This window comes from Octopus bimaculoides, chromosome 21 (assembly GCF_046866305.1).
Source record: "Octopus bimaculoides isolate indiv1 chromosome 21, ASM4686630v1, whole genome shotgun sequence".
NCBI lineage: Eukaryota > Metazoa > Mollusca > Cephalopoda > Octopoda > Octopodidae > Octopus > Octopus bimaculoides.
In genome coordinates, this window is record NC_142948.1 from 34,587,247 (window position 1) to 34,612,732 (window position 25,486).

Consider the following 25,486-nt stretch of genomic DNA (forward strand, 5'->3'; position numbering starts at 1 on the left):
GAACTGCGATATATCTAGAAATATATTTTGTAATGCGGGACTGTTATGTATCGTTGCTATGACTACCTAGCACTTAGCTTTTTTTTCTCGTACTTTTTCCTTGGTAAAATCCACGTAAACAACACAAACTATCGAAATGGCGATGTCATCATTGGAAATCTCAGATCTAGAAAGCAGGCGATCTTTATACGATATTGAAAGAAGTAGATTTGGAGAAGGTGTAAGTATAAACATATGCTGGGTATTAATATATTTGTGATACCTACGTTCTGAGTTCGAATGCTACCGTGGTTGAATTTTGATTTTTTTTTTTTTATCCTTTCGGGGTCGATAAAATAAGTACCAGTTGATCACTAGGATCGATGTAATTGAGTAGCTCCTATCTCCCAAAATTTCAGGCCTTGTGTCTGCGACACGAAAGGAACAGTTAGCACATTGGTCAAAATGCTCAACAGCATTTCGTCCGGCTTTACGTTCTGAGTTCAAATTCCGTCGAGGTCGACTTTGCTTTTAATTCGTTCGGGGCCTATGAAATAAATACTGGGATCGTTGAACAAGCCTCATCCCTCAGAATTATAGTAGAAAGGATTAATTTTATGATAATATTGAAAGAATTTATATAGGGGTACAACAGCATTTTAACTGTGGAAATAGGAAAATTTGAGTGTGAAGAATAATTTACATTTATGATTGGTCAAACGACTGAATTTTTCTCTCAATCTTCCTTATCATTTACTTGTTCCAGTCATTGGACTGTGGCCATGCTGGGGCAGCACCTTGAAGGGTTTTAGTCGAACAAATCGTCCCCAGGACTGACATATTTCTATAAGTCTGGTACTCAGTCTTTTGTTGAACTGCTGACTTATGGGGTCAGAAACAAACCTTATTTTTTCACTTGTTTCTGTCAGTTGATTGTGGCCATGCTGGAGTTGATTGTGGCTAGCCTTGGAGGGTTTTTTTTTTTAGTCAAAGAAATCAATCTTAGGACTTATTCTTTGTAAGCCTAGTACCTATTCTATCGGTCCCTTTTGCTGAACTGCTAAGTTACAGGCCCATAAACACACCAACACTGGTTGTCAAGCAATGGTGCAGGGAAGAACACATACACTAACACACACACACACACACACACACACACACACACACACACACACACATATGTATGTATGTATGTATGTATGGAGCAAAAATATAGTGACTTCTTGTCACCCTTACCCTGTTGCAGTTCAGCCCCTCTATTTCACCCCCTAATTTCCTCCTTGTACCTATTTTTAGATGCTGGTGATGATTTCATGCGTCCTCTGTCTCTGTTGCAGGCCAGCCTTGTTCACCGTTTGATCTACATTGGGAACATAAAGAACAAAACAGACGAACCATCAGTAGTTCTCAGTAAGTCTTTGAGGTTTGTTTCTGGTTGTGAATAGATGTATGTGTGTGTGTGAAGGCAGTGAGATATACATAGAAATGTGTGTGTATACACACATACACACACACCTATGTACATACATAGATTTGCATGTGTGTATATGTATATACATATATGTGTGTGTGTGTGTGTGTGTGTCCATGTCCATGTGTGTATGCATAAGTATATCTGTCTATCTATCCATCTATCTATCTATCTATCTGTCTATCTATCTACTTCTCTCTATCTATCTATCCATCCATCCATCCATATATATATATATATATATGTGTGTGTGTGTATATGTAAAATCAAATGAATATATATATATAATCAAATGAATAATGACAGACGATGGATAATTGTCACCTCATTACAACTGTTTCTTAGGCATTTTTTAAAAGAAGAATAAGATTATTCCATTACAAAAACCTTGTAACTATCAGTTAAATGTAATTTTACAGACTTTTACTTTTTACTTCTTGCTTTCTTTATTTTTTCTTTATTCTTTATCCTTAAATTTTCTTCGGTCCTCTCCCAGTTACCAACTTCTCTAAGCTTAGTATAATAAAACATCACCTACACTCCACCCCTGGCCTACCAGAGAACCAGTCAAGCAAATTCCTATCTCATCCGGGATCGCTGACCTGAAATATCACAAATGCACCCTTTCACTAACTATACTCTTATCCTAACCCCACCCCCTAATGCCCACCCCCTAATGCCCACAATGGCCAACTTTGTTGGTCATTCTCCCATTTCATATTTAGCCTGAATAGACCTCAGCCATGTCACTGCTGTATTCTGGAGATATTTTTTTGCTTGTAAAATTACATTTCATCTGATGATCACGTTTTGTTTTTTTTTGCAATGGAGTAATGTTCTCATTCCTCCATTAAAAAATGTGTAAGAAACATGTGTAATGAGCTGACAATTATCCATCATCTGTTAGTATTCATTTGGTCATGATACACCAAGGGGATTTACAACTAGTCGGGCACTCCAGAGTATACCAACAACATATAATTCAATGTAATGCATGCCTTGGACCTAAATTACAACAGGTATATAGTCCATTTCTTGTATTATAAGTGCATTGTTGTACCATTCAAAACTTTTTATTGACATGAATCTTGTGATTATCTCCCCTCGTCTAGTGGAGCTGGTCCAAATTGCTAAGGTATGATATATGTAAATCTCAAAAGAAAATAGACACAATCAAGTCTTTAAAGATTTGTCTCTAGAAACAAAATAATGTAATTTGATGCATTAAAATACTTGACCAAGTATTTCGTAGACATGACTTGCAAAGTTTTTAAGGATTGAAACCATTCTAAAGATTCTCAAGATTTAATCCATACTATTGAGTAGTGTCTAGTAATGTCTTTATAGATAAAAATGCTAAATGGAGGACAGTTTATTAGTCTATGAGATATCTGTGTGTGTTTAGATACACACATACATGCATGCATACATACATACATACATACATACATATATATATATACACATACACCCAGGCCTATTCTCCAGGGAGGGGTTAGCCACAACAAGACACACACCAGGCGCTCCATTTATTTCCCAGCCCAAAGAGGCGAGCCCTGTCATAGGCTCGGGTCAAAGGACAGAACACAAACCCCGATATCAGCAGTGGGGCCTGACAGCATATGCTGGTTTAGCCCCACCATATCATGCTGGTTCTGTACCCCTTTGAGTAACATCAAATTCACTCATCCATCCACAAGCACTCTCCAATCTTTCTTATCATTTATAAACTCTCTTGCCTCTCTCACTCCAACACCTCTAACCACCAAGGCTTTCCTCACTCCATCCATCCCCACAAACTGAGGTCTGCCTCTGGTTCTGCTGCCTACCACTTCTGCCTTCATCACCCTCCTTACCATCTCCTCCTCATCCATCCTCTCCATGTGGGCCAAACCATCTCAACATTCATCTAACCATTCTGGTTGTTAGATTTCACTCATTCCTCCTCTCCTTTGCACCTCCTCGTTCCTTATCCTGTCCATCCTTGTCACACCAACCGTAGCCATCAAACATCTCATCTCAAATATATCTAGCTGCCTCCTTTCCGCCTCTCTCAGACCCCACATCCCTGCACCATATAACATTGTCGGCACAATCATGCCCTCATACACACCTCTTTTCACTTTCATACTCAACCTTTTATCTTTCAGCATCCCTTTCACAACTCCCCCACCTCACTCTGTATCCCATTTCCTCAGCGAGGGGACTGGGAATCCACTCCTAGAAATTTCTGCTCCTAAAAAGACAACATGCATACATACACATAATATATCATGCTGACATAGAACAAAGGGGGTCACCATCTGGATGAAGAGGGTGTGTCCCTTTCAGAATGCAATCGGTGGGCACACACACGCACACACACACACACACACACACACACACACGCACACACACACACACATGTGTGGGTATTCATGTATGCATGAATGTATGTAAGAGAAGGAGAAAGAGTAAAAAATAACAATCTAAGGCACAGGCATGTATGGTAAGTAGCTTGCTTCCCAACCACATGGTTCCGGGTTCAGTCCCAATGTGTGGCACTTTGGGCAAGTGTCTTCTACTATAGCCTCGGGCCGACCAAAGCCTCATGAGTGGATTTCAAAGATAGAAACTGAAAGAATCTTGTCATATATTATATATATATATATATATATACAATGGGTTTCTTTCAATTTCTATCTTTGAAATATGTATGTATGTATATGTGGATTTATGTATGTATATTTGTGTGTGTGTCTGTGTTTGTCCCTCCACCATCACTTGACAACCGATGTCGGTGTGTTTACATCTTGGTTACTTAGTGGTTCGGCATAAGAGACCAATAAAAAATAAGTACTAGGCTTGCACAAAGAATAAGTCCCACGATCGATTCGTTCGACCAAAGGCGGTGCTCCAGCGTGGCCACAGTCAAACGACTGAAACAAATAAAAGAGTAAAAGAATAAGAAGTGGGTGGGTGCAGAAAATACAGGAAAGCACAGTTTGAATTATTTAATCTCATCGATTAATCCAGTGATTATTGAGATTGGAAAGTTGCTAAGTGTGTTCGATATCTTGTACTTTGCACAGTCATAGAATTTTGTCTTTATTGATTTATTGATTACACAGATATTTTTACCAATATGTTGAATTAGATCATGAGATTTCAAAAGGTCAGAAGTGATATCAAAGACAAGTATGTGTACGTGTAATGCACGCACACACACACACACACACACACACACACACACACACACACACATACACACACACATTTATTTATATTCTTGAGCAGTATATTAGTATATTCCTGGTTAGGGCATAGAATTGATCAGAATGTAATTGACAGTTGTATGCCAACTATTACACTTGGCTTTAATTGAAAACTCCTTAGACATGCTGACCAGAAGCACGCAGCCAATCTCAAGAGCTTGTCGAGGAGCTGTGAATATTGCCAAATGCATGCCGTTGTTGGCATTCAACCATTGGTAATGACTGTGGCATTAAAGATCTCATCGACAGATGGAAAGGGCACTTAGAGAAGGCTGGTGACTATATTAATGATTAAATAAATCAGATATTGTTTTATTAGTTTGCTGACTCCTAAACCCTTAAAAAATGGACAGAACTTTTGTTACCACGTGGTTGGTAAGCAAGCTACTTTATTTCATTAACGATTTGCCATGAAGGCATTACAAAGAGGGGACGAACAAGGAAAGACAGACATAAAAGACAGACATTCAAGGTGGCGAGCTGGCAGAAACGTTAGCACGCCAGGCGAATTGCTTAGCGGTATTTCGTCTGCCGTTACGTTCTGAGTTCAAATTCCGCCGAGGTCAAACTTTGCCTTTCATCCTTTCGGGGTCGATAAATTAAGTACCAGTTATGCACTGGGGTCGATATAATCGACTTAATCCATTTGTCTGTCCTTGTTTGTCCCCTCTATGTTTAGCCCCTTGTGGGCAATAAAGAAATAACAAACATAAAAGGGGTGAAGTAGCTGTATCGGTTAAATATTTACAATTTTAAATATACAATAATAATTTGATTATATTTACAATGTTCGATTAAAGCATTGCTCATTACAGATGCAATTTGTAATGACTTTCCTGACAGATAGGCATCTGACCACCAGGGTAGACCCCTTGCTTTTTCTTTCCCTTGTTTTTGGCCTCCACTTACCTGGTGCCAAACACTCCCAGCTTCTTGGCCGCAGGCTTCCATCTTCTCATGAATCTGTCTCCTGACAGATACCTCTTCTTCAGCCTGATCTTACTACCGAGGTAAGCAAACTACTTACCACACAGCCACTCCTGTGCCTATTATATATGTATATGTGTGTGTGTGTGTGTGTGTATACTGTTGTGGCTGCACATATATACACACACACATATATATATTGATATGAGTCAATATTTCTTAACAGGTCATCTGCAAGAAGATATTCTATATTTAAGAGAAAAAGAAGGGGAGATAATTTCTGGTCTCCTCGTGATGTACCAGGTGCAGTTCTTTGTCGTACTGGAGGTAGGTTGATCTACTTGACTCTTTTGGTGGGGGGAGAGGACTGCAGAGGGAGTGCTGGTGGTGATGGTAGTGGTAGTGGTGGTGGTGCTGGTGGCAGTAGTGGTAGTGGTGATGGTGGTAGTAGTAGTAGTGGTAGGGTGGTGGTGGCGATGGTGGTGATGGTGCCATTCCATCATAGGGTTACTCCTTTTTGCCAACTGAGTGGACTGGAGCAACATGAAATGAAGTGTTTTGCTCAAAAACACAATGCGTTGCCTGGTCCAGGGATTGAAACCACAATCTTATGGTTATGAATCCGACACCCTCACCACTCAGCCATGTGCCTTCACTCACAATCAGCCATGTCAGTGCCTATGTTACTCAAAACTCCCCACAGGGATGTCACTGTTTTCTAGGCGATGGGGCAGGATTTAAACTCAGAACAAACAGATCCAAAAGAAATACTACAAGGCACCCTGTTTGATGCTTGAATAATTCTACTAAGTGTCAAGGTCGACTTTACCTTTCACCCTTTTGGGGTCGATAAATTAAGTACTAGTTGTGTACTGGTGTCGATCTAATCGACTGGCCCCCTCCCCTGAAACTTTGGGCCTTCTGCCTAGAGTAGAAAAGAATAATTCTACTGAGCTGTCACCTTGGTCATCTGTTTTTATATTTCATTTCCACAGGCGTGGCTGTGTGGTAAGAAGCTTGCTACCCAACTACATGGTTCAGGTTCAGTCCCATTGCATGGCACCTTGGGCAAGTGTCTTCTGCTATAGCTTCGGGCCAACCAAAGCCTTGTGAGTGGATTTAGTAGATGGAAACTGAAAGAATCCCATCGTATATATATGTATGTGTGTCTGTGTTTATCCCCTCCACCATTACTTGACAACCGATGTTGGTGTGTCTACATCCCCGTAACTTAGCACTTTGGCAAAGGGAGACCAAGAGAATAAGTATTAGGCTTACAAAGAATAAGTCCTGGGGTCGATTTGTTTGGCTACATTTAGCACTCCAGCATGGCCACAGTCAAATGACTGAAACAAGTAAAAGAATAAAAGAATACGTTCTTGATACTGAAGGCGTCCCTGAGAAGTTTTCCATTGTCAAGACATAGATGCAAACGCTTCATTCAGTGAGTGTCCTTAAGGAAAGCATAGAAACCACTGCACCCTGTCATTTCATCGGCCCTTTCCTGCCCTTTCAGTACTCTGTGTGTGTGTGTGTGTGTGTATGTGTGTACGTGAGTGAGTGCAATCTTTACAAACGTGTTATGTCTTCCTTTTAATGAGGTTTTGTAATTTGTATCATTTCACAGTCATCGGAGAAATACATATCAGCCTTAATACAGCATCTCAAGTCTGCCATTGGTGGAAAACTAATTAATCGAGTGAAGCTGCTCGTTATATCTCACGATGTATCCTTTGTATTGATGCTTCATATGTAATTCATTGTACAGCAGCTTCATAACTGGCTATTGCAGGTTCAGTTTCTAGGTTGACTCAATTTCCTCTCTCTCCACACACACACACATGCATACACGAGCTCGCACACACACACACACACATACATACACATTGAGAAAATACAAATAAAAATGCATACAGAACTTTATCAAGGGAACAGAACTCAACTACTTTGCCTGCATGAGGCCCGCTTGAAAGGAACTCAGTCACTTTGCCTCCATGGGCCCAATGCTCGAAAGGAACTCAGCTACTTTGCCTCCATGGGGCCCAATGCTCGAAAGGAGCTCAGTCACTTTGCTTCCATGAGGCCCAATGCTCGAAAGGGACTCAGTCACTTTGCTCCCATCATGCCCAAAGCTCAAAAGGTACTCAGCCACTTTGCCTCTGTGAGGTCCGACGTTCAGAGGTTGAATTATTTTCTTTACATGCCACCAGCACAGGTGCCATTTTAAAAATCATTTTATATATTTTGCTAATTTCTTTTTGTTTGTTTTTTTACATTTTATATATTTTTTTTATTATTTTATATATTTTGCTAATTGTTTTTTTTTTGTTTTTTTTTTTACATTTTATATATTTTTAAAATTATTTTATATATTTTGCTAATTACAAACCAATGGTATTAACCCTTAACCGCCAAAAAAAGGTGTTCCGCTTATTCAGACAAATGCATTTCTGTCTCCTGGACATCCATTCTCAGAACATGGAGGTTTTCGAAACTTTAGATACTATTGAGAAACTGCAAGTCGACCTCATTCAGCAGATCCTTCTTCTGGGAGCCCACCTGAACCAACAACATAAAGTAAGTTGAACTTCTTTCGATGCACTCAACTGCTTTCTAGCAATATATACACTTTAGTCATCATTGTTATTGTACATACATACAGATAGACAGAGAGACAAATGTATAATTATATATATTTGTGTGTCGCTAGGAAGGGTTAAAATTACAAGTTGTGCCACTATCCAAGCCGTGCTGCGATCTATACACCTTTTGATTACTAACTAACTATAGAGAAATATTTAATCAAAATGTAAGTTTTGTATCGGGATGGCACCTGTGCCCAGTGTCGCCTTTCTGGCACTTGTGCTCGTGACATGTGTAAGGATTTTCGAGCGAGATCATTGCCAGTGCCCCTGGACTGGCTCTTGTGCAGGTGGCACATAAAATACACCGTTTTGAGCCTGGCTGTTGCCAGTACCGCCTGACTGGCCTTCGTAGGATTTTCGAGCGAGATCATTGCCAGTGCTCCAGGACTGGCTCTTGTGTGGGTGGCACGTAAAATACACCATTTTGAGCGTGGCCGTTGCCAGTACCACCTGACTGGCCTTCGTGCGGGTGACACATAAAAGCAACCACTACACTCTCGGAGTGGTTGGCGTTAGGAAGGGCATCCAGCTGTAGAAACTCTGCCAAATCAGATTGGAGCCTGGTGTAGCCATCTGGTTTCACCAGTCCTCAGTCAAATCGTCCAACCCATGCTAGCATGGAAAGCAGACGTTAAACGATGATGATGATGATACTCTGAGAAATTTCTGATAGGGACAGGCATGTGAATATAAAGGTCAATGAGACTGATAAAACAAGGGCTGAGTGTCTGGTTGTTGTTGGCACTCTGTCGCTTACAAAGTCGAGGGTTCCAGTTGATTCGACCAACAGAACAGCCTGCTCGTGAAATTAACGTGCAAGTGGCTGAGCACTCCACAGACACGTGTACCCTTAACGTAGTTCTCGGTGATATTCAATGTGACACAGTGTGACAACGCTGACCCTTTGAATTACAGGCACAACAGAAACAGGAAGTAAGAGTGAGAGAAAATTGTGGTGAAAGAGTACAGCAGGGTTCACCACCATCCCTTGCCGGAGCCTTGTGGAGCTCTTAGGTGTTTTCGCTCAATAAACACTCACAACGCCCGGTCTGGGAATAGAAACCCGCGATTCTATGACCGCGAGTCCGCTGCCCTAACCACTGGGCCATTGTGCCTCCACTGAGTGTCTGGTAGAACAGAGAGAAAGAGAGAGAGAAGCAGAAGGGATCAGGAATCAGACACTTGAAGTGCTGAGCATCTGGTGAACAAGAGAAAGAGACACAAGCAGGAGACATCATGAATCGGATGCTCATATGAATACAGACCATTATAAAACAAGATTTGCATAAATCAGACCACGGATTACTGAGACACATGGTTTTTTGTGGGTACCTTCATAAATAGCTAAAACCAGTGTATAGTGGGGAAAATGCTTTGCAAGTAAGGTAACACTGAAATGTGAATGCTCACAGAATAACAAAAGATTTCACATAAATCGGACCATAGATTCCACGGATTCGCAGTACCTTGAAATATTGGTAACCCAACAGGTTACAGGTTATCTAGTATACACACACACACGCGCACACACGCACACACACACACACACACACACACACACACACACACACACACACACACACACACACACACATATATATATATATATATATATATATATATATATATATATATATATATATATAAATTTCTATGTAAATGAGAATAGGGCCGTTATTTAAATAACGATTAAATAAAGTGGCAGCATGGGAAGAAAAAATCCTTTTGGGTTATAATTATTACTGAAATTATAAATAAGGGTATCTACGAGATACTAAGGCAGCGAACTGGCAGAAACGTTAACGCGCCGGGCGAAATGCTTTATGGTATTTCGTCTGTCTTTGCGAAAGGGAGGCGCAATGGCCCAGTGGTTAGGGCAGCGGACTCGCGGTCGTAGGATTGCGGTTTCGATTCCCAGACCGGGCGTTGTGAGTGTTTATTGAGCGAAAACACTTAAAGCTCTACGAGGCTCCGGCAGGGGGATGGTAGCGAACCCTGCTGTACTCTTCCACCACAACTTTCTGTTGTGCCTTTAACTCAAAGGGTCAGCCTTGTCACACTGTGTCACGCGGAATCTCCCCGAGAACTACGTTAAGGGTACACGTGTCTGTGGAGTGTTCAGCCACTTGTACGTTAATTTCACGAGCAGGCTGTTCCGTTGATCGGATCAACTGGAACCTGCGACGGAGTGCCAACAACAACATATATATATATATATATATATATATATATATACACATACATACATATTATATATATGTATGTATATATATGTCTATATATATATTATACATATTCACACACACACACACACATATTGTTCTCTTCGTTTACTCATCTTGATAATATGTTTCCTCAATGTTGATGTAATTGATGGGTGGCGCTTCCCCTTTTACACCTGCAATACCAAAGAATTCAACCGGATTTTTATCTGCACGTGTCCAAGTGGGGAAGTGAAGACACTTTTAAATTGTTCACTGAGTATCTCACTTACCCTTCCTGGATCCGTAGTCAGTGAGTCATTCCTTTGTTAATTTCACGAGCAGGCTGTTCCGTTGATCGGATCAACTGGAACCCTCGACGTCGTAAGCGACGGAGTGCCAATAACAACGAGATACCACCATGCTAGGAATAGAAGTCAAAACTTGACTCTACAACCACATCATATAATCAGTACTGCACATGTATTCAGTACATGTATTCAGTGTGTGTGAGGTGTGTGTATGTATGAATGTATGTATGTATGTATGTATGTATGTATGTACGTATGTATGTATGTATCTATGTATACAGGATGTATGTATGTATGTATGTACGTACGTACGTATGTATGTATGTATGTATGTATGTATGTATGTATGTATGCATGTATGCATGTGTGCATGTATGTATGTATCTATGCATGTATGTATCTATGCATGTATGTATGTATGTAAATAGGATGTATGTATGTAAGTATGAATACTACACATTCGTATATAAGCTGAGTACCATTCTCATTGCAGGGTGACTTTCAGAGAGTTCTTGAAACAATGAGCACAAGAAACCCAGCACTACTTCCCCAACAAGGTAAGCTTCATTGATTGGATCCAAGCATCACCCCATTCCTGCTCAAACCGCTTAACAAACCCACACTTCAAAACCTTTTCCCTGGTCAAAGGTGGACCGTTTGTTTCCACAGCATTTGAAATACTAAAGCGATATCTAACTATTGACACAGCTATGAATTTATGTATATTTTATTTGCATCAGTCATTTGACTGTGGCCATGTTGGGGCAATGCATTGAAAAGTTTTCTTTGAGAGAATTGACTTCAGTTCTAATACATCTAGTACTTATTCTATCATTTGCGTTTGACAAAATATTAAGTTACAGGGGCATAAACAAACCAACACCAGTCGTCAAATGGTGGCTGGGAACAAACACAAACACCAAGCCACATTAACAAGACCATCAATAAGAAGATGAAGCTGTGGCTGTACTCATCTATTGTTATACCAACAGCCGTCTACGTCTGTGAAATCTGGAAGAAGACAGCGAAGATCTCTCAGTTACTGGTCGTGTTCCATTAATGCTGCCTGCATTCAGTCCTGGACATCTCTTACTGGGACAGAGTGAGAAAGAAAGAAGTGGTGAGAAGAGCAAGCAAGAGAAGCTTACAAGACATGATGACTATGGAGGGACATGGAGGTGTCTTTACACCTCCATGATGGTTTCATGTTTCCAGTAGGAACGCTTTGGGGATTCCTGTCTCATTACCCACTTGTCATACAGATTTCTGTGGAGATCGATGGAGGGTTTCCCAACAATTGCTTTCCTCTGTGCAGTTGATTGATGGCCATGGTCCTTCTGAATGCTACTTGTGGATGTCATACACATATCCATCTAATTCAAACTTACTTCGGATGCAAACAGTGGATCTTTAAGAAAATATCTTCTGAATTGTCTCTACACCTCCATGATGTTTTCATGCTTTCAGTAGGAATGATTTGGGGATTCCTGTCCCACAGCCCATTTGTCATACAGCTTTTTGTGGGAATCAGTGGAGGGTTTCCAGCAATTGTTTTTCTTTTGCAGGGCCAGTTGATGACCGTGATCCTTCTGAATGCTATTTACAGATGTCATGCACAATTCCATCTGATTCAGACTTGTCTCAGATGCAAGCAATGATGCAACACATTGTTGGATCCTTGTAGAAATATTTTCTAAATTGTCTTTGCACTTCCATGATGTTTTCATGCTTGCAGTAGCGTTTTATGATAAATTTTCGGTCTTTAAAATTTAGTCATACTTCTCCCATTATTAGGATCAATTCGATCTGAAAGGAGATGAAAAATTTAATGAGTTATGGGAAATCAAAATGTGAGTACATTTTGGGGTGGAATACACTCTGTATAATGAGTCATATAAAACGCTGGAGGGAGGATGATGGCTGGAATGTCTTTTAGTCATAGATCTGCTTCATCAAAGCGGTCATATTATAAAACAATAGGAAGAGCACTAACAATGCTGACACCACCATCACTACCTCGTCCCTCCAGCACTACTAACATTACCACCACTACCACAACCACCTTTACTGCCATCACTCCTACTACCACCACCACCATCATTACCACCTCCACTGCTACCACCACCAACACCCTCACTACCACCAACAGCATCAGCGCTACCACCACCACCACAACCACCACCACCTCTATTGTCATTGCTACTACCACCACCATTTCCGTCACCACAGCCACTGCCACCAACAACATCGCCCACTATCACTACTACTGCCACGACCATCATCACTGTTTTCACCACGCCATCACCCCACCACCACCGCCACCATAACTACCGCCTCTATCACCACCATCACCACTGCTATCGCCACCACTACCACCTTCACCACTACCATCTCCAACACTGTCACTTACGGTATCACCATCACCTCCGCCTTCTTAGCCATTGCCACCACTACCACCATCCATACCACCATCCATACCATCATGATCATTACAACTACAACTACAAATTAGACATTTCTCTATTGTAGCCCTGATCCATTATTTATTGAAGAACGAGGAAGAAGGGCTCACAATTGAACAACTCATAGACATGTTTACGAAACCTTTTGATATTGTTCTACATTCTGGTAAGTTGTTGCTGCTATTTGTTTTGGCCCAGTGGTTCTTAAACAGAAAGGTACTAGGATACCATTTCTCTGTTAATAAAAAGACAAAATAGAGATTTAAAAGATGTGCCTGCCCGGTGAGTGACTTGACATGAAACTGTGTGTTGAAACTAAAACAATTACAGCCTCAATTTTAATGATAGTACGTGTTATTGCTAATGTGTTTGTTTCAGTTTTTGTTTTTACTTTTCTTTTCCAGATCTGGTTTGGCCACTACAAAAATACCTCTATCCGAATGACTACATGGAATAGGACAACAGTGGCATTGCAAGCCCAGTGGTCAAGGAAAAATAAAACTACTGTTATACAGACGAGCGAAATCAACCAATAAAATATTTATAATTATTCACTTCGTTGTACTTGTTGCTGTAGTAGTAGTAGTCCTCCTCCGCCTCCTCCTCCTTTTTTGCTGCTTTTTGACCCCCAGGTAAACCTTAACGGTACAGATCTATGATCAAAGATACTCTACCCATGGCTATTTCATCCTTCTTTTGGAACATTGTGTATCTAGAACAGTGTTTTCCAAACTCTTCCGGTTGGTGACACACTTTTTAAACATACGTAATTTAGCAACACACCAATTAAGTTCTATGCAAGCCTAACGTTAATTATTTGAATATGATCTACTATGGCCATAAGATGGGATTCACGATGCAAAAAAACAATGAGTAATTATAATATTTGTATTCTCTTTTTTTTTTTTTGCTGAAGTTGTAAAACCTTTTACTGAACCTATCATTGAGGGTGCGCCATCTGTGCATATTCCTACACAGTTTAGCCATAATTAATTATTCTTCATAGGGGACCGAGCTGGCAGAATCGTTAGCACGGCAGTCGAAATATTTAGCGGTATTTCGTCTGCCATTACGTACTGAATTCAAATTCTGCCAAGGTTGACTTTGCCTTTCATCCTTTCGGGGTCGATTAAATAAGTACCAGTTATGCAGTGGGGGTTGATGTAATCGACTTAATGCCTTTGTCTGTCCTTGTTTTTCCCCCTCTATATTTAGCCCCCTGTGGGCAATAAAGAAATAAAAATTAATTATTCTCCTTCGTGGAAGAATTTGAAGCTTGAAAATTGTCTTCACCTCTATTTCTCGATGGAAGTTCTAGAGAACACAAGAATTGCTCAATAATTCTGTCATTATAAATGAAACGTATAAAAGCCACCACTTGTGCTAACCCACTGACATATGTTGATTCGTCTAACTTCAGTGCAAACATCATGTTATCATCTTGAAAAATATCCTTCATTTTCAGCTTAATATATCATCAGATATCTTGAATTCGTCTTCCAATTATGTTATCTGCCTGAGGAATTTAATTAACTTCTATCTCAAACTTAAGGTCCAAACATTGTTCGAACAATAAGCACAGCAAGATTCCTTTGTAGTACTTTCAGCAATACCATGTCGTTTCTTGTTTTTGTCAATTATTTGAGCAACCAAGTAACTTGCCTCTTGAGCTTTGTGTGATGTCTTCATTCATTTTGTGAACGATGAAGCCTGCTTTGTTAGAGATTTTGAAAGTTCAATGAAGTATTCCACTGGTTTTGTTGGCAAATTTCTACGCCTAGTGCTGAAATAAGGCTTTAATTTGTTTAGTACCATAATTTCGTTTGCAAGTGTATCCCTACAAACTAAACACAGGGAACTAGGGTTGTTTTCATTTCCAGAAAATGTGAAGCTCAGTTTTGAATAATTTTTGCTGTATAAACGAGGCTTAGAAATTTTTTTCACTATCTTTATTTCAGCAATTTTTCAAATTAGTTATTAGTAAATTTGATTCAGAACGTTTTTAAACATCTGTTGGGGTTTCCTGGATGTATCCAAATAAATTTCTCTAAGAAAAGAGAAAATGGTGAAGAAAGAGAATAGTATAACGTCTTTGAAAAGAATTAATAGTTGCGCATACTATTTTCCAACTTAAAGGCGTTTGAGAGTCACCTAGCAGTCGTCTGATTAAGCCGAAATTTTGTTTATTCGAACAGAATTGGGGTGGGTGGGGGTAGCGCTTCCTTCTTCTCTCTCAATTTTCTTTTCAAGTGAAACTTGAAAATTTTAGTGAGAGTTCTATCAAAAGAGAATATATCTGTTCTCAAGTCTTTCAGCCATGTCCAATAAAAAACCGCTTTCGCCATAATATTAATAAAAGATACCCTGATGCAGTATCAAGCAGTGGCTCTCATGCCTTCTCATCTTAACTGATTGGAAGTGTTATGTACATTGTTTTGTTTTGGTTTAAAAGATAGTCTACAGCAAGCGTTCTGCTCAATAGCACAGATTTGCTTCTCAGTTGCCTGACCTTAATCACTTGAGTCTATTCCTTAGTGGTCGATGATATGTACATCTCTGATCACGAGCAGGAGTAGTGGGGAGCCATGTGATAGACATGTGTTGAGAGGAATTCTTTGGGCTTTGAAAAATTCCATTCTTGAAGGATGAATTTCATTTGTCGTCCTTAAACAAACCTTATTCAAGGATATTTTGAGTGGGATGGGCCACTTGACCTGAAGAAAATTCTAACAGGGCCTCATTTGCAAAGTCGTGCACTGTTTTGCCAGTCAGTGTGAGTTAGAGTGAAAGAGAGAGAGAGAGAGAGAGAGAGAGAGAGAGAGAGAGAGAGAGAGAGCGGGAGAGAGTGGAAAAGATGCAGAATGTGGTTCAAAGTGAAACGAAGAAAGACAACGAGGAAATTTGTAGGAAATGAAAGGCAAAAAGAACAAACTGCTAAATGGTTTTACCCCCTCTAATAACGGATTGTGGATTGTTTGTAAAAATGTCCGCCTCAGCTTTGGTGTCTTCAGATGCTGGAACGAGAAACAGAAAGAGAGGGCAATGAATAGGAAGAAAAATTATGACAAAAAATTGTTGTGGTCAGGAGTAATAGGTAAGTATGGAAGAGAAACGATCAATGAAAGAGGTTTGCGATTGGTTTAACAATCACACACAGTGTTTCAGTAAGCAGATAAATACAAAAAACATATGGAAGCATCCCCGATCTGGTAACTGGCACATGCTTGACTATGATATAACTAAGAACAGGGATTGCACTGATTTCAGATTAACCAGAACTCACAAATCTCCTGATTGTTACTCGGATCACGGAATAGTTCGCAGTAAGTTATTAATCGAACCGTATGCAAAGAGGCCATTGAGGTCCAGTATACATCCGAGAATGAATGCCACTTCTTTAAAAAATCCAGAAGCGACAAAAAGTTTTGAAATGTATTTAAACTCAAAGCTTAAAAATGTAAAGGAAAAGAACGACCCTACAGTTTTGTGGCACAATATTCGTGACAGCATCAAATCATTTGTTGAAGAACCGCTAGAATTCGTGAGATGCAAGCACCAAGATGGGCTCTATGAGAATGATTCTCAAATAAAAGCTCTCGTAGGAACTATACAGAAGAGACACAAAGCATGGGTCTCAGACTAAACTTCACCCACACTCAGATCCTGATACACCTCCTCTAGAAACATTGCACAGAAAAATCTGCGTGCAGGGAAAGATTCTCGGTGAGGAAAAAAAAACCAAGATTTATAACAGGCTGCTGACCCTCGCAACTTGAGAGCATTGTATGACAATCTGAAAGGTGTGTTTGGTCCATGAAAAGGTACTAAAGAACCTGTTCTTTCTTTTGACAGTCAAAACTCTTAAGTAGCAAAGACGAAATTCTGAAAAATGTGCTGAACTCTTTAAATCTGTATAAAATCAAGAATCCACTACCGATCCTGAAGTGATCAACGAAATTCTTCAGTGGCTTATCATTGAAGAACTAATGGAAGATCCTTCTTTTGAAGAGATAAGTACTGCTATCAAAAACTTTCCAATGGTAAAGCTCCTGGACAGGATGGTCCTTCCAAAGAGGTGTACAAGTTGTTGGTAGACAACTGGTAAGTAAGCTGCGCGAATTGCTCTGAGAAAAGCTGTTATTCAGAATTTCACGTTCCCGTTCGTCGGACAGTTTTCTAAACCAAAACTGTCCGACGAACGGGAACGTGAAACTCTGAGTAACAACTTTTGTTATATTTCTGCTGCTTTTGAATAAAGTATATATATATAAAGTAACAAACCAACGAAAGGAAAAACTTTCAAAGGGGTGTGTAAAACATCCATTTCCCTAGTACGTCGATTGAATACCACATAAATATGGGTATATTGCAAATTACAAACAATACATTAAGTAGAGAGATAAAACTGATAATCCAATAATTTATTTATATGATAATATATAATATATTATGAATTTAATATAAGATAACATTTTAAAAGATCATTAAAAACCAGTAATAATATTAAATATATATATAATACTTACATGCATATATATATGTAATAACACACACACACATATATATGAATATATCTAAATATAAGTAATACATATATATATATATATATATATATATATATATATATATATATATATATATATATATATATATATAGGTATGTATGTATATATATGGGAGAATTTATGAAAAAAACAACAGACGAAGACAGGTGATGTAAACAACAAATGGATGTATTAGTTTAACGCTCGGGAATAGAGAAATTCTTTTACGTTTCGAGCTACGCTCTTCAACTGAAAGGAACACAGAAAGAAATAAGGAGAGAAACAAGGAGAAAAAAAATATAAATGTAGTGTATATAATTTAGAGAAAAAAAACACAATTATTGAATTCATCCATGAAAATCCATAGTCACATATAGAAAAATTTCATAAGTAAATACACTACAAAGACTAATAATAAAAATACAAAATAATAAATATTGATATAAAACTTATAATAAAACTTATAAAATTTTTCTATGTGTGATTGTGGATTTTCATGGATGAATTCAATAATTGTGGTTTTTTCTCTAAATTATATATTTATATATTATATATTGTGAAATTTAATTTAATTTTAATTTTGATAAATTAAATTAAATTGAATTTTTACTTGTGAATTTGGATTTTTATCCCTAATATTATTATCATAATTATTATATATATATATATATATATATATATATATATATATATATATATATGTATACATACATACATACATACATACATACATACATACATATATATATATATATATATATATATACATATATATATATATATATATATATATATATATATATATATATATATATATATATATATATATATAATATATATATATATACATACATGAAAAATTCCAAGCCCTGCGCTACTAACGTCCAAAACTGAATATGAAACTCACAGAGTACACTGGTCCACAGGGAATTTCAATCCCAGAGCCTAAATCAGTGAGAGACCTGGGTATCGACATGAGTGATGATACCTCTTTCCAAGTGCACATTACCAGAATGGCAACAAAGTGCAGACGATTGGCTGGATGGCTCCTGAGAACATTCAGAACCAGAGATAAGGAAACCATGATGATCCGCTGGAGGACATTCGTCCTCAGCTGCCTGGATTACTGCTCACAGCTATGGTCACCCAGCAGTGTGAAATTAACAGCAGACCTTGAAGCAATCCAGAGGAGATTCACAAAGAAGATTGTCTCTTTGCAACTGCTCAGCTACTGGGAAAGGTTGAAACAGCTAAGACTCTACTCCCTGGAGAGAAGGCGGGAGAGGTATGCAGTAATATACATCTGGAAGATCCTGGAAGGAATTGTGCCAAATTTTGGCATTGAAAGCTACACCAATGCCAGAACGGGACGACACTGCATAGTGCCAAAGATCCCAGCAATGCCATCGCGCTTCAGGACCAGTTACTGCAACAGCTTGGGATTCAGGGGCCCACAGCTTTTTAATATTCTCCCAAAGAGCCTGAGCAATCTGCACAAAGTAGATGTAGGAGTTTTTAAATCAAAGCTGGACCTCTTCCTATCGAGAGTCCCAGATGAACCTACCTCGCGGCAGGAGGTGCAAATGAGGGTTGCTAAATCAAACTCCATTCTTCACCAAGTGCCACATATTGTAAGGGGCTCCCTGTAATTACAGTGTAGCAACACGGTGGTGCATCAGCATGGCCGCAGCTCTAAGCTGAAACTTTGAAAAAAAAAAAAAAAAAGAAAGAAAGAGACCTCGATATTATGTAAATAGAGGAATTTATCTGTAAAAATTTGTGACACTTATTCAGTAGCCATGATAGAACTCCGAGTTTCGGATGCCAGGAATTTTCAATAGCCGGATAACTGAAGAGATGTTGGGGTGGGCTCCCACCCTGGCATCTGAAACTCGGAGTTTTATCTCGGCTACTGAATAAGTGTCACATATTTTTGCAGATATATATATATATATATATATATAAACATGTATATATATATATATATATATATATATATATATATGTGTGTACATGAGCACTCCGGCGATTACGACTACGAGGGTCCCAACGGATACAATCAACGGAATAGCCAGCTCATCATATTTACGTGCAAGTGGTTTGAGCATTCCACAGACATGTGTACCCTTAACGCAGGTCTCAAGGAAATTCAGCGTGACACAGTGTGACAAGGCTGGCCCTTTGAAGTACAAGTTCCACCCGTTTTTGCCAGCAGAGTGGACTGGTGCAACATGAAAATTAAGTGTCTTGCTCAAGGATACATCACGTTGCCATAAATTGAACTCACCGCCTTATGATCGTGCGCAGAATATCCCAACCACTAAGAAACGCGTTTTCACACACACACACACACACACACACACACACACACACACACACACACACACACACACACACATACAGACAATCATTTAAGTTTCACTCACATTCTTCCCCCCTTTTTTTTAACTAGTTGTGGTCATCGAACTTCTAGGTATCATTTTCCAAGACTTTAATAATGGTTTTAAATTTTGGCACAAGTCGAGTAGTTTCGGAGCAGGAGGCAAGTCGATCCATCAACTCCAGTGCTTCACTGCTATTTATTTTAGCGACCTCGAAATAGTGGAAGGCAAAGTAGACCCTGGTGGCATTTGAACGCAGAACATAAAAACGAACGAAATGCTGTTAAGCATTTTGTTCAGCGTGGGAAAGATTCTGCCAGCTCGCTGTTTTAATCAGGCTTAATAATATTAATAATAATTACGACATTAAATCTATCAAATTCGATATTGCCGAATGAATACTATGTAGGTATGTTGTAAAATATATTCTAAAACCGTTACTTCAACCGTATTCCTTTGTTCAAAATAATGGAGAAGAGGAATGAAAAATTATCCAGTTAGGAGTGAAAATTCGCAGAACCTGGTTACTGCATCGATACCAGTAAAAGATGCAGGCCATGTTGGAACGGAACAAAAATTTACGAAAATATAGTCCTATATTGGAGAGATGAGGAATTATGTACATTATTTATATTATTTACGTTTGACGGATATTTGTCTTCATCTTGATTGTTGTTAACACAACGTTTTGGCTGATATACCCTCCAGCCTTCATTAGGTGTCTTGGAGAAATTTCGAACACCTGATGAAGGTTGGAGTGTATATCAGCCGAAATGTTGTGTTAACAACAAACACGATGAGGAGAAATATCCATCAAATGTAAATAATGTAAAAAAAAAATACGAGTTCGCATTGCTGAAAAGTACCACTTACCTTAAGAAATTCGTCGACCTTAGTAAATTGTCAAACTAGAGATGTGTAACAAATGTCATCACTTAGATAAGTGTCGACTGAAAGACTGGAAGATTATACATTCAACTGAGTGAATGGATCATTACTTTTGCTAATACTGTATATTGTGTTTCCTTTGTCGGTTTCAACTCACTATGAATCACTTCATACTACGAAAGCCTACCAATAACTCACTATGTTCCTTCCTCACGTAACAGATTCTTAGGAAGACCCTCTTGCATCTCATTAAGTATGACCCAAAGTGATATGTCACCCACCGTTTTTTTTTTAAATTATACTTAATACACAGAAAATAATTGATATTATACAATATTTATGCGTAATTAATTGACATCTTACCACATTTACACATCAATGACGGAATAGTGGAAACTCGATATGTAAATAGTAGTAGTAGTAGTAGTAGTTATTTGTATATATCATTGACAGTCTTGTAAATAATTGATACTTTTTATCATTCGAGGATTGTCGAGCATCGTGTAAGTGAAAATGTATCTATATATATACGACAAGAAATATTTTTTGACTCTTTTTATGGCGACAAAAAGCTTTATATGACTGCAAAAAGGAAGTGCTCAAATGAAATTGGGACAGAAACAAAAAACATTAATTAGAGAACAAACATGATACTTTATTTACATTCGACGGATGTTTGTCCTCATCTTGTTTTTTGTTAACACAACGTTTCGGCTGATATACCCTCCAGCCTTCATCAGGTGTCTTGGGAAAATTTCGAAACTGTGTTCTCATTCCTAAGGTATTTTTCGGTGTTGTTGTTATTATTATTATTATTATTATTACTATTATTATTATTATTCAGGTCACTACCTAGAATCGAACTAGGAATCTTGGGGATAGTAGCCCGCTCTCTTAACCACTACGCCATATGCCCGTGGGCATTTATGGAGTGAATTTTAGGGCTTATAAATCTAATATTTTCCTATCCTTCCTTAATACCGGTTCCCATATGCTGTTCATATCTGCACTCGATCTGCTTAGGAGGTTGTTGTGTCCTAGCATATGTGCTGCTTCTTTTAGTTTTCGTATTTTCCAGTGGTGTTCTCTGTCTATTATTTTAACTTCATCCCACAGGGGGAGGTGGTCTCCGTTTTTCCATACATGATCAGCTATACCCGATTTATCAATATCTCCTCGTGTCACAGCTTTGCGATGTTCCACTACCCTTATTTCGAGGGGGGCGACATGTTCCGCCTTTGCATAACCTACCACAGCTGCATGGGATGGGCTACACGCAGTTTTTGGTCATATTCTCTTCTATTGGTGGCTTTACCCGAAGGAGATATTTGCGAAGTGTTGTATTACGCTTGAATACTGTCCTGATGTCATATGGGCTGCATATCTTTTGTATCTTTTCGGAGAGGCCTTTCACATAGGGTAGACAGAGTGCATCCCTCAAATTTAAATAATGTAAATAATGTAAATAATGTAGATAATTCCTCATCTCTTAAATATAGAACTAAAACATAATGCTTGTACTCTAATCAATGATTTTATATATATATATATATATATATATATATATATATATATATATATATATATATATATATATATATATATATATATATATATATTAAAAACGTAAAATTAAAACAGAACACAAATGATTCCGCGATACACGTGTTTCAAGCTTTATACACAAACAGTCGTTGCATCATTATATGTATACATAATTGATAGACAGGATGGTTTAAAGCTATCTTCAGCCGCAAATATATTCTTTCCCAAGATTATATCACAAAGAAGAAATCACAAAGAAAAAGAAAAGGAGAGAGAAAAGGGGGAAGTCCACTTGGTATTATCCATTGTAATATGTTTATCCTTTAAGTTGATACATTTACATAAAAGTTCATCGGTATTCCGAAATCTGTCCATATTGTGCCACAATTCAGGATAGAGTGAATGATAAATAAACATAACTAGCGTACGCTATTTCAACTATATTCCTTTGTTCAAAAATATAGAAAAGAGGAATGAAAAATTATCTCATTAGGAAAGAAATTTTGAAGCACCTGGTTACTGCATTCGATATGAGAAAAAGATACTGACCATGCAAGGAACGGAACAAAATTTGATGAGTTTGCATTAATGTAAAGTGCCACTTACCTTAAGAAATTCGTCGACCTTAGTAAATTGTCGAACTAGAGATGTGTAACAAATGTCATCACTTAGATAAGTGTCGACTGAAAAACTGGAAGATTATACATTGAACTGAGTGTATGGATCAATACTTTTCCGAATGCTGTATACTGTGGTTCCTTTCTTGTTTTAAATTCACTGCGAAGCACTTCGTACAGAAAGACTCTACCGATAATTCACAATGTCCCGTCCTCACATAACAGATTCTTATAAAAACCCTTTTGAATCTCATTAAGTAAGACTGATAGTGATATGTCGCACAGCGTTTTTGTTAATTATCGCTTAATACACAGGGAATAACTGACGTTCAACAATATTTATGTAGTAGTAGTAGTAGTAGTAGTAGTAGTAGTAGTAGTAGTAGTAGTAGTAGTAGTAGTAGTTCTTCCTACGTATCACTGAGCATCCTGGGATGTGAAAATACATCTCAGCATGTATTATTACTCACTATAGGGGGCAGGAGTGGTTGTGTGCTTAGTAGCTTACTTACCAACCACGTGGTTCCGGATTCAGCCCAAGCTGCGTGGCACTTTGGGTAAGTGTCTTCTGCTATAGCGTTAGGCCGAGCAAAACCTTGTGAGTGAATTTGTTAGACGGAAATTAAAAGAAGCCCGTCCTGTGTGTGTGTGTGTGTGTGTGTGTGTTTGTTTGTCCACCCAACATAGCTTGATAACTGTTGCTGGTGTGTTTACGTCCCCGTAACTTAGCAATTCGGCAAAAGTATATGTCTTTGGGACGATTAGCTCGACTAAAGGCGGTGCTCCAGCATGGCCGCAGTCGAAAGACTGAAACAAATAATAGAGTTATATCTATGCTATAATTGCGCTATTTACGCGTGCGCGCGTCTTTGTGTGTGTGTGTGTGTGTGTGTATGTGAAAATTTTGTTACGAAACACCTCCAGAACCACAGGAGCGATTTCTACCAATCTTGGCATGAGGAACCATGGGTATTGGGAGAGTGTCAACATCTATGTGGGTTTGACGAAAATTAACTGGTCCGGTTCCAGTCTGGCAAAATCCGACAAAACGAATTACCCCTCGCTCACTATTCAATGACTCTCCTACTATTCCTCATGCTTACAACCTCTTTCTTTTATTGAGAGCTGTAGTGTGAGGAATGATAATCGACAGAATTGCATGCAACTTCCTTTTCTTTACACATTTTCTGTAGCCATAAGTTCCTCCACGAATATGGCGATTGGTGTCGATCGACTTATAGCTGTTTTGTTCCCATTAAAATATCGCATAATGACGTCTAGATCTAGGCTTACTATCGTCCTGATCTGGTTGTTCTCGGTGGTAATATCTTCCGTATCCTTTTATTTTATAAGAATTGAAACAAATATTGGTGAAAAAACATCTATCATATGCACAACAAAGTTCCGATCATCGCAAATTTTGATTTACCAGTGGGCGCTTTGCGTTTGTTTATGTTTCATTCCTTTTACTATGCTAACGGTGACTTACTCAATACTTGCTAACGTCTCGTGGAAGAGGAAGGCACCAGGAAATGAAGACCAGAGGAGGGACCAGGTGACCACAAAAGCCAAAATACAGGTAAGATTATTATTATTCTAATATTATTATATATCTTGTGTTTGTTAATATTACTTTATCTGTTTGTTAATATTACTTTATCTGTTTGTTAATATTATTTTATCTGTTTTACGACAGTCACTCTGAAATGTGTACATTTTTTTAATGGCAATCGGTTAGATTACTGTCTATTTTATATGTTATTGGGATTAATATAAGTATTTTCTTACAATCATTCTATTAATTGCATCTATTTTATAACAATAACTGCAATTGATATAATCCGATGCACACAACTGAAGCAGTATTCACTTATATCTATATATAAGGGAGCTCGGGCGAAAACGATATGTTTCTAGCATGCTTGAAGTGCCGATACCTTAAAAAACTACCACAACTCTTGTTAAATATACATATGTACATCATTATTAATTTAATGTATTAATTGCCTATAAATTTTTATAGCATTCTGACTACTTGATACAAATTATTAAAGTGATTTTAATCCTTATATTCTTTTATATATGTGTGTGTGTGTATGTGTATGTATAGAGTGTTAGGTGTGATGCACAGAACTGAATATTGAGAAAAAAAGATCTCCAGAATTTTGGAAAAAAAACCTTTTATTTCTTCAATATTAACGCTTTCGTTCCTCTCTAGAACTTGTCAAATAAAATTTTGTGAATGTACAAACAGCTTGTTC

General features: G+C 38.3%; 1 protein-coding gene across 2 annotated transcripts; it reads left to right on the forward strand.

Moving 5' to 3' along the window:
* Window position 1: 1 nt before the first annotated feature.
* On the forward strand, window positions 2-13,804 carry LOC106875768 (testis-expressed protein 47). Of its 2 annotated transcripts, none has more exons than XM_014924029.3 (8): window positions 2-220; window positions 1,276-1,389; window positions 5,858-5,958; window positions 7,259-7,357; window positions 8,053-8,208; window positions 11,282-11,345; window positions 13,318-13,416; window positions 13,655-13,804. In XM_014924029.3, exons 2-8 carry the CDS (start codon window positions 1,293-1,295, stop codon window positions 13,705-13,707), a joined length of 669 nt encoding a protein of 222 aa, XP_014779515.1. In that variant the 5' UTR covers window positions 2-220; window positions 1,276-1,292; the 3' UTR covers window positions 13,708-13,804. The 2 variants fall into 2 exon arrangements, with proteins under 2 accessions (XP_014779515.1, XP_014779514.1); XM_014924028.3 differs by having other exon boundaries at window positions 1,317-1,389.
* Window positions 13,805-25,486: the final 11,682 nt, after the last annotated feature.